The 18,216-nt window shown below is 42.9% G+C and overlaps 1 protein-coding gene across 1 annotated transcript; it reads left to right on the plus strand.

The window, feature by feature from the left end:
• The first annotated feature begins 383 nt into the window (after window positions 1-383).
• ALG6 (ALG6 alpha-1,3-glucosyltransferase) lies at window positions 384-16,594 on the plus strand. The gene is made up of 14 exons (XM_062497290.1): window positions 384-1,228; window positions 4,026-4,110; window positions 5,836-5,925; window positions 6,576-6,664; window positions 8,337-8,419; window positions 9,029-9,093; window positions 10,956-11,141; window positions 11,347-11,482; window positions 13,412-13,497; window positions 13,875-13,959; window positions 14,976-15,046; window positions 15,303-15,371; window positions 15,782-15,980; window positions 16,143-16,594. Exons 1-14 carry the CDS (start codon window positions 1,078-1,080, stop codon window positions 16,335-16,337), a joined length of 1,590 nt encoding a protein of 529 aa, XP_062353274.1. The 5' UTR covers window positions 384-1,077; the 3' UTR covers window positions 16,338-16,594.
• The last annotated feature ends 1,622 nt before the right edge of the window (window positions 16,595-18,216 follow it).

An 18,216-nucleotide genomic window follows, 5' to 3' on the forward strand; every position in this document is an offset into this window, starting at 1 on the left:
AATACAAGCATAGCTTTTTATTTTAGGTACGATGTGGCAATTATTAAAGGCAAAAAATAAGTAGGAAAGAGTATTTTAAGAGCCACTTTTGGGAGCAGAGAAAAAAAACTCGATATCCCAGAAAACAATTGTTATTCCAAACATAGGGAATGGCAAAAGTAAACTACACAGAAAAGAAGGACAGCTGTATCTTTTATTTAGATAAAAGTGCCTCCCCTGTGGCTTAGGCACAGGTGAAAACATGCAAATATAAGTGTTCACCTTTCTACCTATAGATGGAGATCTACTGCCACAGATTTATATTATTAATTAATTTCTTTTTTCCCCTTGGTGGTGGTGTTGGGTCACACCTTTCTGTGAATAGTAAATAAATATGGGTGGAATTGGAGAAGAATAACCTGAACATGCCTTAGATGTTGCTTATCTGTTACTAAAACAGCAGCTCAGTGCTTCTGCTGTATGGGATTTTTGGTTTTGGCCATTGACAAGTGTATTAAACTCCCTTAAATCAAATTATGGCTTTTCTACAAGGAAAGTCTGTGGTGGTTGTGTCCTTCAAGACTGGAGTAGTTTCTTCCTCACTTTTTTTCCTGGTTCAGACTAAAATTTTTTTGATTTTTTGGGTCGAAGTTTGCATTTTCTGTAGCTAGTGGTTTGATTTTTTTTTTTCTTTTTTCTTTCCCCCCATAGGGCAACATAATAACTTTCCTGTTTCTTGATTTCTGAGTTGGATTCAATTTGACAGGCCTGGCAGTATTTCTTACTTTTACTGGGTCCTTAGTGGTGAAATAAGCTTGGTGGGACATCAGCCCTGTTGCTCTGTGAGTGTAGAAGGATCGATAATAATGTCTCCTGACACTAATGAAATTCTAAATGAATTTTATTTTGTTTAAACTAACAGTGGTGCCTATACCAGATGTGCACTTGGCATAATCTGGCCATGGTGCTCTTAACTGGGGAAAGACGTGGCATTAACTTAATAATGGGGCATTTACCCACTCTTTAACCCCTGTGCTTGTTAATAATGTAGTGAGTTGTTAATGCAGGGGTTGTTCAGCAGCACTGGCTGAGGACAGAATGCTGGCTGGTGCTGTAGCAATGTCCCTGCTGTGTTCCCAGGTCCCTGGAGTGTCCCAAAGGCCAGGCATGGAGAAGTGGAGCCTGATGACAATCACGGTGCTGCTGGCACTCACCGTGCGCTGGGCTGTGTCCCTGGGCTCCTACTCAGGTAAGGCAGCAGCCTCAGGGACAGGGTTATGGGGCTTCTGAGGGATCATTTATTCTATTGCTGTTTATTTAAAGTCATACATAGGTGGTGATGTGTTATTTCAACTGTTATATTTTAGTTCCTCTTGATTTCCCCGAGAATTCCTTTTTCTTATTTTTTGAAGTGTGCCATGATTAACATCACAGTTTGGAGCAAAACACTGGAAAGAACCACCAGAGTTTTTTTTTTTTTTTTTTTTTGGGTGGTGCTGATGATCATTAATGTTTTAGGATCAATGTTTGGCTGTTTTCCCCTGTGCCTTTATTTGCAGAATAATGCAGTCCACTTGTGCATTTGCCTCATATTGTCTTTTAAATTCTGTAGCAGATGTAACCTTATTATTTATATTTTTATTTAGCTTATATTTAGCTGATCCTGGTGCTGATGAAGACAGTGCAGAGGTGACATGAAGTGAACAGTGACTCTGCCTTGTAGCTGTAACTCCTTAAGCTTGTTTACAGCAGCAGCCAGAGCTACATTCTGGTAATGGACGAGTTTTTTTCCTCCTCATATCAGAAGGCTTGCAAAGAATTAGCAAGTTCCTTTCCAAGCCTCCCAGTTCCATTGCCACTCTTGGAATAAGCCTTCACAAGGCTTGCTCTCTGCAAATTTAAAAAAAAAAAAAAAAAAACCAAAGGAAAAAAGTGAACCAATACTTCCAATCCTCATCAGCCCAAAGAATCCCAAGCTGAATTCTACTCTGTTTTTTTGTGGCAGGGGGGAGCCTCATCCCCTGAGTAGCTGGAGCTGCTCAGGAGCATTCAGGTGATTTTAAACTGGCAATTCTGGGTTTCATTTACTTGAAGAATTTGCTTGAAGCTGAACAGCATTTCCAATTGTTGTGGTCTGAGTAAATACCATTTCTGAGAGATCTGAGGTTTTTAACCAGCTCTAGGCACCCTGCCTTTAGGCATACTCTGAATTTCTCTTGCAGTGTAAGAGGATTTATTTAGAGTTCTGTTGCTAACTAGATTTCTGTAAGTTGATTTAATTTCAAACCAGTCAAGATTGCGGAAGAGTGTCTAAAATAAAGCCTGAGCTAAAATAACAATTTTAAAATCTTACTTCCTCCACAGTGCTGATTTTGATAACTGCTTTTATAATAGTCCAGCAAATTATTAAAGCTTAACTTTGAGCATTAGCTGGCTGTAAAGAGACAAACCCCAGTGTTAGAGCTATCAAACACATAAATCCACTTGGATTATTTTTTTTCCTCTTTGACTTCCTGCAGATGTGATAAACTTTTAATTCCACCCTCATTTACTGTGCACCCTTGGATCTCTGTCTCATTCCCACCCTGCTCCTTGCCATCAGCTTGCTTTTGGATCTGCTTCTGGAATTAAATGAAAAAGTGGAAACTAATACCTGGTTTTGAAAAGTTACCATTAGTGATGACCTGGTCGTGAAGAATTATTGAGGAAAAATTTGGTTTCATAGGTTAATGCATAATTTTTAAAATGTATTGCCAGATTCCTGCTAAATCTAGGTGTTTGAGAGTCAGCTTCAAACCCTTAAAAAGTCTGTTCCCAGGTTAACAATTAAACTGAATAAGATCACTACTTTTGAGGTATTTGTGAGCCTTTTAAAATAAAATATTCCAGTTTTGTTAATTTTTTAAGTCTGTGTACTTGGTGCTTTCTGTAGATGGAGAAGCTAAATGTGCATTCTCAAAGACTGATCAGTAGCTGGCTTTTCATAACCAAACCTTTGCATTAAGGTATTTTGATCATTCTGAAGCCAGTTCATTTTTTTAATCTTTTTTTTTTTCCCCTAGAGATTGAGAGATTGATAGACACACACTCTAAAATTTGGATACTAACTTGTTTGCATTTCAATAATCCAGTGGCAGATTCTTTGTTCCACTGGGCTTACAGCTACAGAATTGACACTGATGTAACTCCAGTGCTCCAGTGACCTCACTTATCTGGGAAACTGAGTGTGTGAGTGGAGATAATCTGCTGTCTCCACCACCCAGGAAGGAATTAGCAGAGATAAGAGGTCCTTTCCACTTTCTGGGAATAATTTGCACATTGCAGAGCTCGTGGGATTCCCACATAGATCATGGGTAAAACCAGAGATGGCTTTCCTATATTTTAAAGGACCTCTTAAATCTCTGTCTGGCTCATGTCAATATTTCACTGGGTACACAATCAGTCCAGTTTCTGTTCTCAGTGATCAGGTTAATAGAAGTAAATAAACTCTGGGAAGGTGCTTTGCATGCTGCCATTATCACAGTTAGGCTCCATCAAGGGGGGTATTTAACATCTGAAGTATTTGCACTGCTAAAGCTTTTTTACCCATTAAAATGACAAATAATAATATTATAATGCTATTAATAGTAAGGTACCATGACATGGCTGAAACACAAGTGAGAATATTGACAATTATCACATACCAAGGGAGTGCAGCAGTTCCCACAGAATCACTATAACATGTCCATTATGTGCATTTTCCTAGTTCAGGGAAAGGACCACATTTTTCATCTGCACTTGGAAATGATTTTTTTTTTTTTTGTCAGATGAGGAAGCAGTTCTTCACAGCAGAATATCTTGATAAATGCTCATTGCAGAAATCTCCAGAAAGCCAAAAGAACATGTAACTTTTTTTTTTCTCTCTGTTAGACTGCATGATGAGGTCTCTATTTGCTCTCAATATAGAGGAATGGAGAATAAAGTTAATCATTAATATGCAATATATAACTGGGGGAAAGCAAATATAAACCAAATCATGTCCTGGATTCTGTGTCCTCTCTTTTTAGGGGCAGGAAAACCACCCATGTATGGAGACTACGAGGCTCAGAGGCACTGGCAAGAAATCACCTACAACTTACCCATCAGGCAGTGGTAGGTGGTGCTAACAAAGGGAGAATGGGAGCAAATCCTGCTTGGATTTTACACCTCTGGGTTCATTGTTTGCTCCCGTGATCCATGAGATTTTTACATGTGGGAATTCTGAATTCTAGATGTAACAGTAGCGAGCTTCATTTGTACAGATCATGTAAAACAGGAGGAGAATTATTCTAAATATTTTTATTTGTTTTTGCATTATTTCTAATATTCTTTAGAGTAAAAATTTAGTCTATATGTGTGGTGCAACTCCAATTGGAATATATTAGAATTCCAGCTCATCTTCCAACAAGGACAGAGGTGTTTTGTGTGTGTGTGTGGTGTAACTTTTCCCTGGCTGTCTGCTGGGGAGCAGACTAATCTGACAAAATAGAAAATTAATTCACTTGTGTTCTGTAAATACATGTGAACTCTGCAGATGGCTCAGAGTGACCTCAGATCATCCTGTTGTTCCTCTATTATCATTTTAGCCCTTTTTTTTTCTTTCTGGGATATCCAAACCCTGACTGTGCAGTTGGCATAAGAGGTGTTACATAATAATGGAGTTGACAACTTTGATCCACTCTGCTACACTGAACTGTATCTCCTTAAAATGAGGAGTTATAGCAGCCAATATTGCCAGGCATTCCCAGGAGGCAGATCAGACACTGCTGCAGGCTGGGTTTAGCTGAGGGGCTGCCAGGTGGGCACCTTGGCCTTGTATTTGCTCTCTGGTTTTATAATTGATGTAATTTTATATTCATAATTTAAGGATATTTTTGGGTTGGGTTTGCTTTGGGAATTGAATCTCTAATACAGCAAAGTGGGTGTTTGGAGCAGCACATCTTGGCCTGATGTGCTAGGGATTGCATGCTAGAATTTAAATATTTCTGGTTTATATTATTCTTTAAAGTCTTCACATTATTTACTAAAGGCTGCTTTAGGAACATCCTTTCTTATTCTACTGCTAGTTACAACTCTGGAAGCTTCCTTACTAAATATTACTGGATATATAAGGGTGTTTTTTCTTTTTTTTTATTGAAAACTTTATGGAAGGTAAAATGAAAATAAACCTCCAAAACTGGCAAGTTCCCTGAAAGTTGCAAACTGTGACATTCTGCATGAAGAATCTGCACTGCCTTGGCAGGAGCAATCTTCAGTTGTAGGATAAGAGACAGAGATGCAACTCAAAGAAATATGATTTATCATCAGCTCAGAAGACACTTCAGGCAGCTCATAAAGAATTCAAGAAATCTCATTTACTATAATAAATGTCAAAAATTGGCTGCATTTGAAGAGAGGAAGTGGAAAAGCCAAGAGCCTGGCCCGTGGCAGTGGGAGCAGCCAGGCAGTGGCACTGGGAGGTGGGAAGGGGCTGCTCCTCCTTGTGGAACTTTTCCTTGCACAAACCCCTCTGATCTCCTTGGGAAGTTTTGACTGCTGCCATAGAAATCCTGCCACAACATAATCCCAAATGGGAAAAGCCTTTTCTTTCCTTTCACGGGGTCCACCTGGGTTTGGAGGTAGAACCAGAAGTTCAACCACAAACGTGTGAACTCTGCATCACCTTTGTTGTTATTTTGTTGCTTGAGACTTACTTCATGTGAATTAAAATTAAGCAGGTGTAGATGTTGCCATCTGCTGTTTTGGATTTGGGATACATTTAATATTCAGCCTTTTCCTTGGGTCAAAACCAAGCTGGAAATGTCATCTTTAAACTGAATTTTGTTGGGTTTTTTTTAGGTACTTCAATACCAGTGACAACAACCTGCTGTACTGGGGCCTCGATTACCCACCTCTCACTGCCTATCACAGTTTTTTGTGTGCTTACATGTAAGTTCAGTGTTTTAAATCCTGTGTTACAGTTTTCTTTGTGGATATTCAGCTTTCCCTGCAAGCCACTGCTGGATGTGGGATGCCCAGGGAAAAGTGCTGTAGGAACAGGGGGCATTGCCTGGGAAAGCTCTCGTGTGTGCAGAGCCCAAGTGACATTTGATGAGTGGAGATCATGTAAATAGAATTCTGTTATTGGAATACTTTTTCCACAAGGGCTTTGCTAGTGGTGGAATGAGACTTATGGAATAAGAATGTAGGTTAAAGTGCACAGGCACAGCTATGTGGGGCATCTGTGTGAACTGTAAATGGTTTATATTTAATACTTAAGCATGAAAGGTATTTACAATTGTTTTTTTTAAAGTCCCTGGAAGCAGACTGGAGGTGGTTATCTTGTCCTAATAAATATTGTATTCCATTTTTACTGTTTCCAAAGGTTATTTTTTTTAATTGTGAAATAGTCTATAGTGTAAACTGATCTAGTGGTGAGGAAAAGCTTTCATTGATCACTATTGCTCTCTGAAATATTTCTTCTCATTCATCTTAATTCTTGGAATCTGCTCCCATGTGTGTCATCTTTATTGCTGCAAGGAGTGTAAAGGGAAATGAGAACTGTCTGCATTTTGATGTGTCTGTACTTTGTTTTACAGTGCAAAGTTAATAAATCCTGATTGGGTTGCTCTGCACACATCTCGGGGCTATGAGAGTCAGCCCCATAAGTTATTTATGCGTACAACAGGTAGGAAGATTATATTTCCTTGGGATCATCCTGCACATTTGTCTTGCTTACTAATTCAGCATGTTTAATATGCAGCTTCTCTGTCTTTGCTTTTAATGGGGTGGCTTTGCAGGCTCACTTCTGAGCCAAATTCCTGCATTATTTCCTCTTCTGCCACCATTTGGGAAGCTAATAAATAGGAAATATAGAAACAAATTTTCAACCCAACTTATTAATTAAAAACTCTAAAGCACAACTAGTCTTCGTAGCATAGACCCACTTTTTATTTTTGAAAATATTCCTGTTTTCCCTTCCATTCTGATAAACAGTCTTTTTATTTTTAGCATAACTTGATTCTTACTGCAAGATTATTTTACATGTAGCTTGGCATTTACTCACTTAAACCTCTGGAGGTATCAGAGATCTTCATTAGGAGCTGATCTCAAAGGCAGAGATATTTGATATTATTACTGTGAGCAGAAAAGCAAAAATTAATTTTACTACTTGTATTCTAAATCTGTCTTTCACCACTTGATTATTTTGAACTGCAAACAAATGCAGAAGAAGCTTTGTACCATTATTTAGTAGCTGTAGCAGTAGGACAGCAAACAATGTGGGCAATGAGCTCTTGTTTCTTGTTACTCTTTTCTTTCATTTGAAATGCTTTTTCTAATACAAAATGCTCTCTGATTGCAACAGCAGAATTTGTTGTTCATCAATAGCTTTTCTGTACTTCACAAACCTCTCAGTCTGCTCTCTGGTAATTGATTGAATTGAAAAAAAAATAAAAATCACTAGTATTTAATTACCCTTGAAATGGTCTTTATTAATTTTGAAATCAACTCACTTGACACAACACTGATGGATCTGGAGAGCTGATAAACACTTTTTAACCGGGGCCGTTAGAAGAGTGCATTAAAATAATTCAGGGTGGTCAATGGCAGCTTTATTTTAGGCATCAGTGTATTTGTTTTGCTAACACCTTGGGTACATTTGTATAGTTGTGACTTAAGCTGGCAAAACAATTCAGCCCTGGAAAACTGAAATATTTATACTTCTCCTTTCCCTCTTAGAGCCACTGCATGTTTGCTGAGAGTGGTTTGTACAAATAATCTGGGGTTTTCCTTGAGTTTTAAAGAGGACTCAAGAAGAATTCTCCTGCTGGACATACTCTGGCCAGGGGAACCTGCTGGCTCTGTTTTTTTTTTTTTCCTCTTTCACAGATCCTTGCTATAGGCAGGTGGTCAAAGCCAAATCCCTGCTTTCAGTCTCTTTATCCCCATCACTGGTAATTCCCACAGGGATTGGGATTGGCTGGAGTTTCTCCATTGTGCCCCAGCCTCTCTGTGCTGTCCCACAACCTGGGTCCGGGCAGGGCTGGTTTCTCTGGGGCATTCCCATGCCCCAAAATTCCAAATGCCTGCCCTGCTTGTGGCATGTGAGGAACTAGAGAGTGACTGAGGCTGTGCCAGGAGCCAGGACAGCTGAACACATGGAAGCAGCAGCTTTGGGACATCAGAAATGAGCCTTAGAAACATTAACAAGATCAAATTCTGTAGACCTGGTTCTTTTTGTCCTTTGAAGTGGAACTGCTCAGTTTGTTTCTGATGTTTTGATGTTTATTTGCCTGTGCTTTTTCCTTGCTTCCTCTTTGTGGAAGGATTCTAATGGAAAGTTAATCTTTATTTTTCAGTGTTTGTTGCTGATTTGCTGGTTTATATCCCTGCAGTTATTTTATATTGTTTTTCCTTGAAAGAAACATCTGCTAAAAAAAAGGCAAGTACCTGGTGTGTGCAAATTAAACAAAGGAAACACTGTTAGAACAGGGTAGAAATGTAACCCTGGGTTAATTAACACCTAGAACACCCTGATGGCTTCCATGTAAAACTGATTACAACCACTGTATCTCATATTACAGGCTTTTAACTTTAAAGTATTTTAAAAACCTTGTTTTATCTTACAGCAATTCTTTTAATGCTTTTAATAACAAGATTTTCCATGGATTTATTACTTGAGTAGTAAAAAAAAAAAAAGTTGTGGTGAGGCAGGGGGGATTTGGGAACTGCTTTGTCTTGAACATTCCTTACAGTAGATTTTGGGATAAAAAGTCTCCTGATTTTTGGAGTGGTTTAAGATAGGTGTAGGTGAACTTTGAGCTATAATAAAGGGCAGGCAATATTCAATATTTTGTCATTTATGGCAAATCTTGATCCTTTTTTATTCCTCAAAATATTCCTGACAGATGATGACTTGTAGAGAATAAGATTCCTACATATAGGATGCACCATGGAGGAGCACATTTTTGTACTGGAGAAGTTACTCTGTCTAATGTCTAATTTTGGACTAATTATATTCCCCCCTCTCTATTCTGATCCTTCTTGCCAGGTTTCCAGTGCTCTCTGCATCCTGCTTTACCCAGGCCTCATTCTTATTGACCATGGGCACTTCCAGTATCCTTGTTCTGCATGGAAATGAATTCCTGTTTATGGACTGCTCCTTAGCACTTGTTAGCTGAGCACGGGGTGACTTTTGTGTGCAAAGTCATCGGGGGTGTTCTGCCCACCCCAAGCAGATATGTCAAAGGAAGCTGCAATCCTGAAACATATTGGAGATAAAAATTATTGATATTGGCACAAATCAATCCCAACGTGAATATCATTCTTCCCATGCTCCACCTCATCTCCCTGTCAGTCACTTCACTGCAGGCAGCATCAGTGGGGTTGTGACAGGGAGGAGAGTGATGGGTTGTGCTCCTGTGATTTGTGTGTGCAGAGGAAATCCCCTTAGATCTTCCTGGGATGGCAGAGCAGTGGCAGGTGGAGCTGTGTGAAATGCTCAGCTCTGTAAAGCCTCCCCTTCTGCCTTGGCTGCACAGCTCAGGGAGGTGACTTCAGGCCTGGCTGCTCCTTAGGGGTGGTGGACACCCTCACAGGGGGGTTTTGTTAATAACAGTCCTGCTTTTATACTGGTTTTGTACAGGAACAGGCTCAAGTTCTGTCAGTTCAGCCCGTGCTGGAGGTGCAGCAGCTGCTGTGGAGGCAGGGATTTCCTGCAGGTTTCTGTGCCAGCCCTGCCACTCTGACGTGACCAACACCACCCTCTGAGCAGCTCCAGCAGGTCAGAGATTGGTTTCCCTGAGCTGCTGCACCTCTGCAAGATCAGGGCTCTCAGTGTGAGTCTGCTGATGTGAAATCAATGCGGTGTCAAATACACCTGGTGATGTGGAGTGGGAAGTGTGAGTGGGCTGAGAGCTCCGTGGGCAAGCTGGATGTGTTGTCACAGCTGCTTAGGTTGACACAGGGAAAACAAAATATTGTGACATTTCTGACAATACAGGAAATACAAAGGGACTGTTTACAAGGGATGGAGTGATAGGACAGGAGGGAACGGCTTCCCACTGCCAGAGGGTGGGTTTTGATTGGATTTTAGGGAGAAATTCCTCCCTGGGAGGGTGGGCAGGCCCTGGCACAGGGTGCCCAGAGCAGCTGTGGCAGCCCCCGGATCCCTGGAAGTGCCCAAGGCCAGGCTTGGAGCATCCTGGGACAGTGGAAGGTGTCCCTGGGCCTGGGTGGGCTCTAAGGTCCCTTCCAATTCAAACCACTCTGGGGTTCTGTGTTTACTGGTTTATCGAAGTTTTTCAAAAAACAAGTAAAAAGCAAAGCTGATACTTTGTTGCAGTTTAATAGTAAGTGTAGTTTTATTCTCTTCAAAATCTCCTGAGCCTGGGAAGATGTTTTCAAAGTCACAAGGCAGTAACATTGGTTTTGGCAGCTACTTCTGATTGTTTGAGCAGGATTAGCAGCTCAGAAAACTGGTCATGGATAAGGGTGCCTTGTGTGTGTAACAGAATCACAAACTCCTCAGAAGTCCTTGAACTAGATTATACATAATTTAAACACTGACATATTTGAATATTCTGCACGTTTCTTGTGGGAGCTGGAAGGGGAAGCTTGTGAGAGCTTTATCATTACTCACAGAAATATCGAGGAGAAAATGTTGCTTGTTGCAAAGAGCTGTCACTGCCACCAAAAGCTGGGTTGGCTGAGTACATGGTGCATGTGTAATTAACACACAGTTTGCTCTCTGATTTGCCTGGGCAAGCTCTGAATCGAACTTTGGAAATAGAAAAATGACACTTTCAATGGAAATGAATTATTTTATCTCTGGGGGCAGCATAGTCACAACTGGCAACGTGTTCTTAAAACTAACTTGGCAAAACTCATTTTATAAGCTATTTCTGCTTTCCCGCAGGGCATTAATTGCTGCCTTCCAGAAGTGAGATGTGTGTCTTGTCCTTGACATAAAAAACCATATACAACTCAGTGAGCCTTGGCTTGGCCTTGTGGGCTGTCCTTTGTTTGTCCCATGACTGGGACCTCCTGGGCTCTGTGGCATTTTGCTTGGCCTTAAATTACAAGCAAATGGAGCTCTACCATTCCCTGCCCTTTTTTTGCTATTTACTTGGAAAGTGCTTCAAGAAGGGACTGAAAGGAAAGGGGTAAGTGAGCTTCAAGTGTTTTCTCTCCCTCAGGAATCAGCCTGGCATGGGGAGTGGGATTGTCCTTACCTGCACCTGGGCATTCCTGGATTCATTTCTGTGGGAGGTGCCTTTGTGATGTGCCGCAGTCCTGCAGGATGGGCATTGCTGCAGGTTTCTGCCCAGCACTGCTGCTGTGCTGTGCTGATGTGCTGTCCTGTTGCAGGCTGGTGCTCTTGGCTAAACTGGCAGGGACAGTGCTGGTGTCCTTCGCTGCCTGCTGGCTCCCGTTCGGCACAGACGTGGAACAAATCATGCAAGTACTCAGAAGACTCTTTCCCATTGACAGAGGCTTGTTTGAGGCATGCATGTTTTCTTCTCCCACCCACTGCCCTGTCCTGTATTCTTAGATCCCTGGAGAAACCTTCAGCCTGACCTTTAGGATTTCATGGGGGAGACACAGCGCAGGGCGAGTAACTCGAGATGGCTTCTTCAGCAGTCCTTTCTTGCCAGTTATTTAATCCAGTGTTTAACCCCAGCTCAGCTGGCATCTTCCAGGATATTATACCAGGAGACAACACTTATCCCATCATCAAGCCCATACTTCAATCCATACATTTTTCCATTGAAATAGATTCCATAGTAATTGACAGTGTCAGAAGATGTAACCTTGAAAGTCAACAGCTTCAGTCTCTTGGGTTCTGCTCCTCTCTTTTCAATGGGATCAGTTATTTTTTAAAAATAATTTTTAAATGGTGTTTTAGGTACAGCATGGAACTTCCTTTTTGACTCACCTTGTGCAGTTTCCACAATATTTTCCAAAAGTTTTAGGCTGCTTTTGGTTTTGCTCAGGCTGTGGGCATGCCGATGCTGAAGGTGCTGAGCCTTGATCCAGTCACTCAGTTCCTCATTTACTGGATGGCAATGTCACAGGAATTCGGGATAAAAGGAAGGGTTCTCATATCCCAGGTGCCAGGGAGTTGCTGCTGTTTCAACTGGGGGATGAGTCACAGTACACTTTTTACAGCAGAGTCTCAATTTCAGGCTTAACCCAGAGAATGAAGTTTTGAGTTTCCAGGTTGTCACAGGGATTAAAGCAAATCCTGACGTAGTTTGATTGATCTTAGTCATCATTTTAATCTTTTGTAGATGTAAATATTATCACAACTGGCACTTCCCTCCACCTCCAAAGTTAGTGCTGATGTACCAAAGGCAGTGGAGGTGTTCTTTGAGTATTCTTTGCTAGCTTATTTTAAAAACCCCAACAAACACCAAACAACCTCTCCAAAAGACATCCCCCAAAAAAACCAATAACCCTTTTCCTTGAGAATTATTTGGAATCTATAAAGGAATCATTTTGCTCACCACACCTTTTATTCAGTACCAGCTTTAAAAATAAGATCTTTAAATGACAATAACCAATGAATCTGAAAGAGCTGGAGGATTTTGGTCTAATATTAGCCCAAATATTTTCTGAGCTGCTCGGGGCAGTGACTTGCTGGATGCTGATGGAGATAAAATGAGAATTTGTCCACGTAAGCAGCGCTCAGTAACTTGGCCTGGGGTGTGACAGGTTCTGTGCAGCTCCCATTTGCAGCCCAGGGTGTGCCAGCTCCCATTTGCAGCCTGGGAACACTTGCTGGTGGCTGGAAAATCAGCCTGGCTGTGAGGAGGAGGTTGCTGGTGCTGCCAGGGCTGTGTTCCCCGGAATCCCCGGCAGATTCCGGCGCTGGCAGCGGGGACGGAGGGGGCTCAGTTGCTGCTGGGAGTTGTGTCTACACAGCTGTGCCTCCAGCAGCTGTCTGGGGATGAGTTTCACCAGCAGGAGAGCTGCAGTTACAAATTTAATTTTGAAAGTGATCCTAGCACAAGTGCTAATGTCTTTAGGCTTCTTGATTTATTGGGGGTTAACTCTGTCAGTGCTAGCGAGCAGCGAGCACGGGCAGGTACAGTGAGAAAGGATTCACATTGGCCAGGGTTTACTCAGGGACACTTTCACAGCCTTAACTCCACAAAATGTCTGCTCTCATGGTTAAGTTGTCATTTCTTGTGCTGAAGAACTATTTCTCACTTATTCTAGAGCATTATTTAATTGGGTCCCTTGAAACTTTCCATTTTTGAAGAGCAGAGTCATCCCCAGTACATCAGAGAATGTGATGTACACCTGCAAGTGGTACTTGCACTCTCATGGTAGAAACCCAACAACCCCCCCCTCCCAAGCCCCATTATTTCCACAGACATGAGTCTAATTATATATAATTATCACTGATTACCTTTTTATTTCCTTCCAGGATAAAGTAGCCAATATTTGGTGCAGTCTAAGTGTCCTTATAAAGATAAAGAATGTAATATCCCCTCAAACTCAGCTGAAACTCAGGTAAGACATAATTGAAGGACCTTAGGTAGGTTTTTTTTTTTAATCTGCAATATTTTTTGCAAGAGGAGTAAATTTTCTCAAATTCTGTTCTTTCCTATACTGCATTTTTCTGCCAAGTCATGAGGGAGAAATACTGGGAGTATTTATGACTGAAAAATTCCCTGCTTGTTTATATAGCAATTTAAGATCCCTGGTTAAAACCGAGTTAAAATTTGTAAATTCAAAGAATTCAAACATCTTTTGAAATGCTCTTTAGACGTCAGAGCTCCCAGTTCTCCTTGACTCAGTGAAGAATTCAGGTCTGGCTCTGCAGAGTGAAGTGTTAATGGCTGTAGTCACTCATCTATTAAAACTATTTTTCTTCCCCAATCCTTTAGTTTTGCTGTGACATTCCTGAGCCTGCTCCCAGCCTGTATCAAGCTCACTGTCCAGCCTTCCCTGCGAGGGTTTAAATTTGCCTTGGTGAGTGTTTGCTTTCCACTTCTCCTTGTTTTCTATCCACCACAAGCACTGGAGGGCAACCAGCAGTGCCAGTAGCACTTGTGCAGGACACAGAGATCATATCAAATGAAGGAATGGGTTAAAAAGTGTTTTACTTCCTCAAATCCAGGGCTCTGATCTGTCCTTTAAACCAAGACTTGTTCCTTAAGCTCAGTTTTCTTTATTTAACTCTGGATTTTTATTATCTTCCTCTGAAGAGTCTTTGGAAGATACCACACACATTTAAACCTCATATAGAATTGGGATTTCTTCTTTTTGTTTGGCTTCCAAAGTGCCAGTTTTTCTTCCTTCACTGGCTGCAAAATTCCCTTAAAAATTCCCCAAATGGACATTGTGAGCTCACGAGTGGTTTGAAAATAAAATGATCCTATTTTCCAAAATGTTTGCCTTCTCTTAGTCGCATCATTGAATTGAAGCACAGAGCCATGGCTCCCATGTAAAAACTGACTTCTCCTTGAAATCTAAATTAGGTGGAGCTGGGTCCTGAGTTTCAGAGTTACAAGATAATTTCTCTTTTTAATTTTATCAAAACATTACCTAAAACTAACATTTTTCCTGGTTGGTTTTACATGTTTTTATTTGGCAGGGGAATAAAAAGACAATTTGTTTACTTTTTCTGTTGGCTGGTCATGATGAAGAGCAAAATTTTATGCCAAAAATGGGGATAACTCTTACCAGGAGTGGGATTTGCCAGTGCTTGTGTGTGGGGAATATTGTGATTCCTTGCTCTAGTCAGGGAAGCTGAGCAAGAGTGAGGCTTTACCTGCAGGACTCTGATTATTCTGATAAACTTCCAAACAAGGTGGTTTTGGTACATGAGGGTGGTCACAGGAGCTGCAGTGGAGGAAATGCAGCAGTTAATTAAAAAACCCAGCTCGTTTAGCTGCTGCCCCCACGCAGAGCCTGTACCTGCAGCCACCAAAGCAGAGCTTGGCTTTGCACTCTCAGGCTGACACGTCTCTGCTCTCTCCCCTAAGGTCAGCTGTGCCTTGTCGTTTTTCCTCTTCTCCTTTCAAGTCCATGAAAAATCTATTCTTCTCGTGGCAGTGTAAGTAAATGATTTTTTTTCTGTAGATAAAATTTGAGCTTTTCCTCATCTTCTTATTGCATGCTGCTTTCACGTACAAGTATATCGGATTTTAACAACTCTGCTCATTTGCTTTTCTAAATCCCTTGTAAATGAAGGTGTGCAAGTGCAGCCAGGCTGGTGTGTCCTGGCTGTGGGGACAGTCACCAGCAGTGCTGTTCCATGGGGATATCTTACATGCAATAGTTGATATCCCTTTTTCTCCTTCTCATTCTAGCCCGGTCTGCTTAATCATAAATGAAATCCCCTTTATGGCCACGTGGTTTCTACTCGTGTCAACTTTCAGGTGAGTTGGAAACTGCTAACAGAGCTGGAGAGGGACTTGGGATAAAGGGCTGGAGGGACAGGACACAAGGAATGGCTTCCCAGTGCCCGAGGGCAGGGTTGGATGGGTTATGGGGCAGGAATTGTTCCCTGTGAGGACAGGCAGGCCCTGGCACAGGGTGCTCACAGCAGCTGCGGCTGACCCTGGATCCCTGGCACTGCCCAAGGCCAGGCTGGAGCAGCCTGGGACAGTGGAAGGGGTCGGGGTTGAAAAAGGATGAGCTGAGATCTCTTCCAACCCAAACCCATCTGTGATCCCATGAGAACGCCGTTCTGCCCAAGTTCTAATGAGGATAAACTCTTTGCTGTTTTCCCCTCTTGTCCCTGCATGCTGTGGACCCCTGGCACGCCGCTGGCCCTGCCCCACCCCAGCCTGCTGCCGCTGCTGCTCAAGGACGGGCTGCTGCTGCCCTATGCCGTGACCGCGCCCGCCTTCCTGGCCGTGTGCCTGGCCTCCTTCTCCATCCTGGAGAAGACCTCTGCAGAGGACCTACAGCTCAAGGCTTTTTCCCTTTCCCTCAAGGGTTACGTGTCCTGGTTTAAGTCCCTTCCCAGGATCCTCAGGAGCCTGGTAAGGAAATGTCCTCCCTTTACCTCTGGCGGCTTTTCCCAGCTCCGCAGCGGCGGTGGAGCGGGGGCTGTCACCGTTTGTGCCCTGGGGAGGGCACGGAGCGGCCGGCAGCGGGGTGGCAGCTGGGCTGTCTGAGGTGTTCCCTCGCTCCTTGTCTTGCAGTTCCTGCTCTCCCTGTCCCTGATGGGAGTCCTGTCCGTGCTCGGAGCTGCGCTGCCTCCTCCCCAGCGCCTGCCCGACTTGTTCCCCGTGGTCGTGGCCGTGGTGTCCTGCCTGCACTTCCTGCTGTTCCTGCTGTATTTTAATGTTGTCATACTCTGGGACTCCAGGAATAGAGGGCAGAAGAAAATCAGTTAATGAAGCTGGAGCTGCAGGACTGAGTGCTCAGTGAGAGGTGCCAGCACTGCCGAGGAGCCTGTGTGTGATGGACACAACTCCAGGAAAGCCAGGAAAAACCTTTTACTTATTTAAACACAAAACAATCAAAGACTGTTTTAAAGGAGAAATATTTTGAAGAGCATTGGGAATGGGATTTGATTTGTTTTCTTTGGAAGCGTCATACTTTTGTTACCATTTGTAAACCTAAAATGCCTAATAAAGGACCAAATTTTGAATTAATGCTAAAATACTGTAATAGCAGAAGCAGCACGAAGCTTTCTCCTTTCCCAGCATAAAAAGCACAAGGAAGTAGTGCAGGTGAAGTGGAAGCTCGTGCCTGGCAGCACAGAAGCTGTGGTGTTGAATTGCTTTGTGACACAAACCTGGTTTGTGGCATCAGTCACTGGCAGCAGCTCTGGTGTGGCTCTAAAACTCCTGCAGCTCTTTAACAGGACTGAAACGCCAAAACTTTTTGGTTCTACTGCAATAAAAGCTGAGGTGCTGCAGTGCAGTTTGAAAATACCCAAACCCCTTATTAAATTTCACAGCAATTTGCAGATGTAAACTGAACTTAACTCTGCAATTTCTCCCTGGGCACAGCTCAGCTTCCAAAGCCAATACTTCAGAGAATACAAATTGATTGAGTAATTATAAACATAACAAAGCATAGAGGAAGAAAATAAATCATAAAGCAATTTAGGGTTGTATAGTTTAATTAGGAGTCAGTCTACCCTTTTTTCCTGTATCTATATATAAATATAAAAGAAGCTTCCCCCCTTGTTTAAAGGCTTCCCCTGTCACATTCCAGGCTGTCACTGCCCTCAGCCTCAGTGTGTGAATCAGCTGTTCTGGGAACTTCCAGCTGGGCCAGTTCTGAGCCCTGGCACTGGAGTCCCACACGCTCAGTGTATTTGTGAACTTTTTCCAGGCTTATTTGTTGTGGAAAAAATACCCCCAGGCAACACTGCCCCTCTGGCAGCTCAGAGAGAATGGAGAAGGGGCTCTGGAGTAGGAACTAGAAGGATATGGGGGGTGAGCACAGTTCAGTTTCCCTACACTCTAACAGTTCCCTATAAAACAACCAGACTTCCATCTTTTCACAAGGATTTAGGATTTTCTGTGGGTCAGACTCTAAGCTGTGGCATGCAAGAGCTCTGCCCACAGCACGGCCTTTCTGCAAGTGTAGGCTGAGTGGCACTCAGGGCCACGGGGCCTCAAAACAGGAATCTTTGTCTCCAGAGGCTGTGAAATCCCAAACCCACCTGATCCTTGCCGGCCTGAGGAAGGGCTGTCTGGTGTGGCAGGAGAACGGAGGTGGGTGGCAGCGGAGGGAGCCCAGGCTCTCATTAATCCCGTGTCCAGCAGAGCCCAGGCCCAGCCTTCCCCCATACCCAAACATTAGTTTTGGGTGTATCCCTTTCGTTTGTCCTTGAGGTGGCCTCGGGGGGGGGGTGATAAAGTGAGAGTCACCCGATCCACCTTGTGTGGAACTGGAAATGGTTCTTAACAGCCCCAGCTGCTTCAGAGGCAAAAGCCTGGTAGAGCAGGAGGTCAAAGACAGAGCTCCAAGGCTGGGCTGTGGATGAGGGGCTGAGCAGCAGCAGCTCGGTGCACAACTCCATCCCCTAACCTAAAAACGCCCGGTTTAGTAATTGCCACGTGGGAAGCTCTGCTGTGCCTCGCTGCTGCCCATCACCACCTTGGCTGTTGGTTCTGTACAAGTTCGATGCTGTTCTTCCAGGACTGCCCACAGCTGCTCCCTTGGGACCAGCACAGTTGGTTCCAGACTCAGATCAATAATTATTTCATTTCCAGCTCCAGGGGTTACAGACAGGTTATAGAAACTCTGGCTGGTTCA

Source organism: Cinclus cinclus, chromosome 8 (assembly GCF_963662255.1).
Source record: "Cinclus cinclus chromosome 8, bCinCin1.1, whole genome shotgun sequence".
NCBI classification, from domain to species: domain Eukaryota; kingdom Metazoa; phylum Chordata; class Aves; order Passeriformes; family Cinclidae; genus Cinclus; species Cinclus cinclus.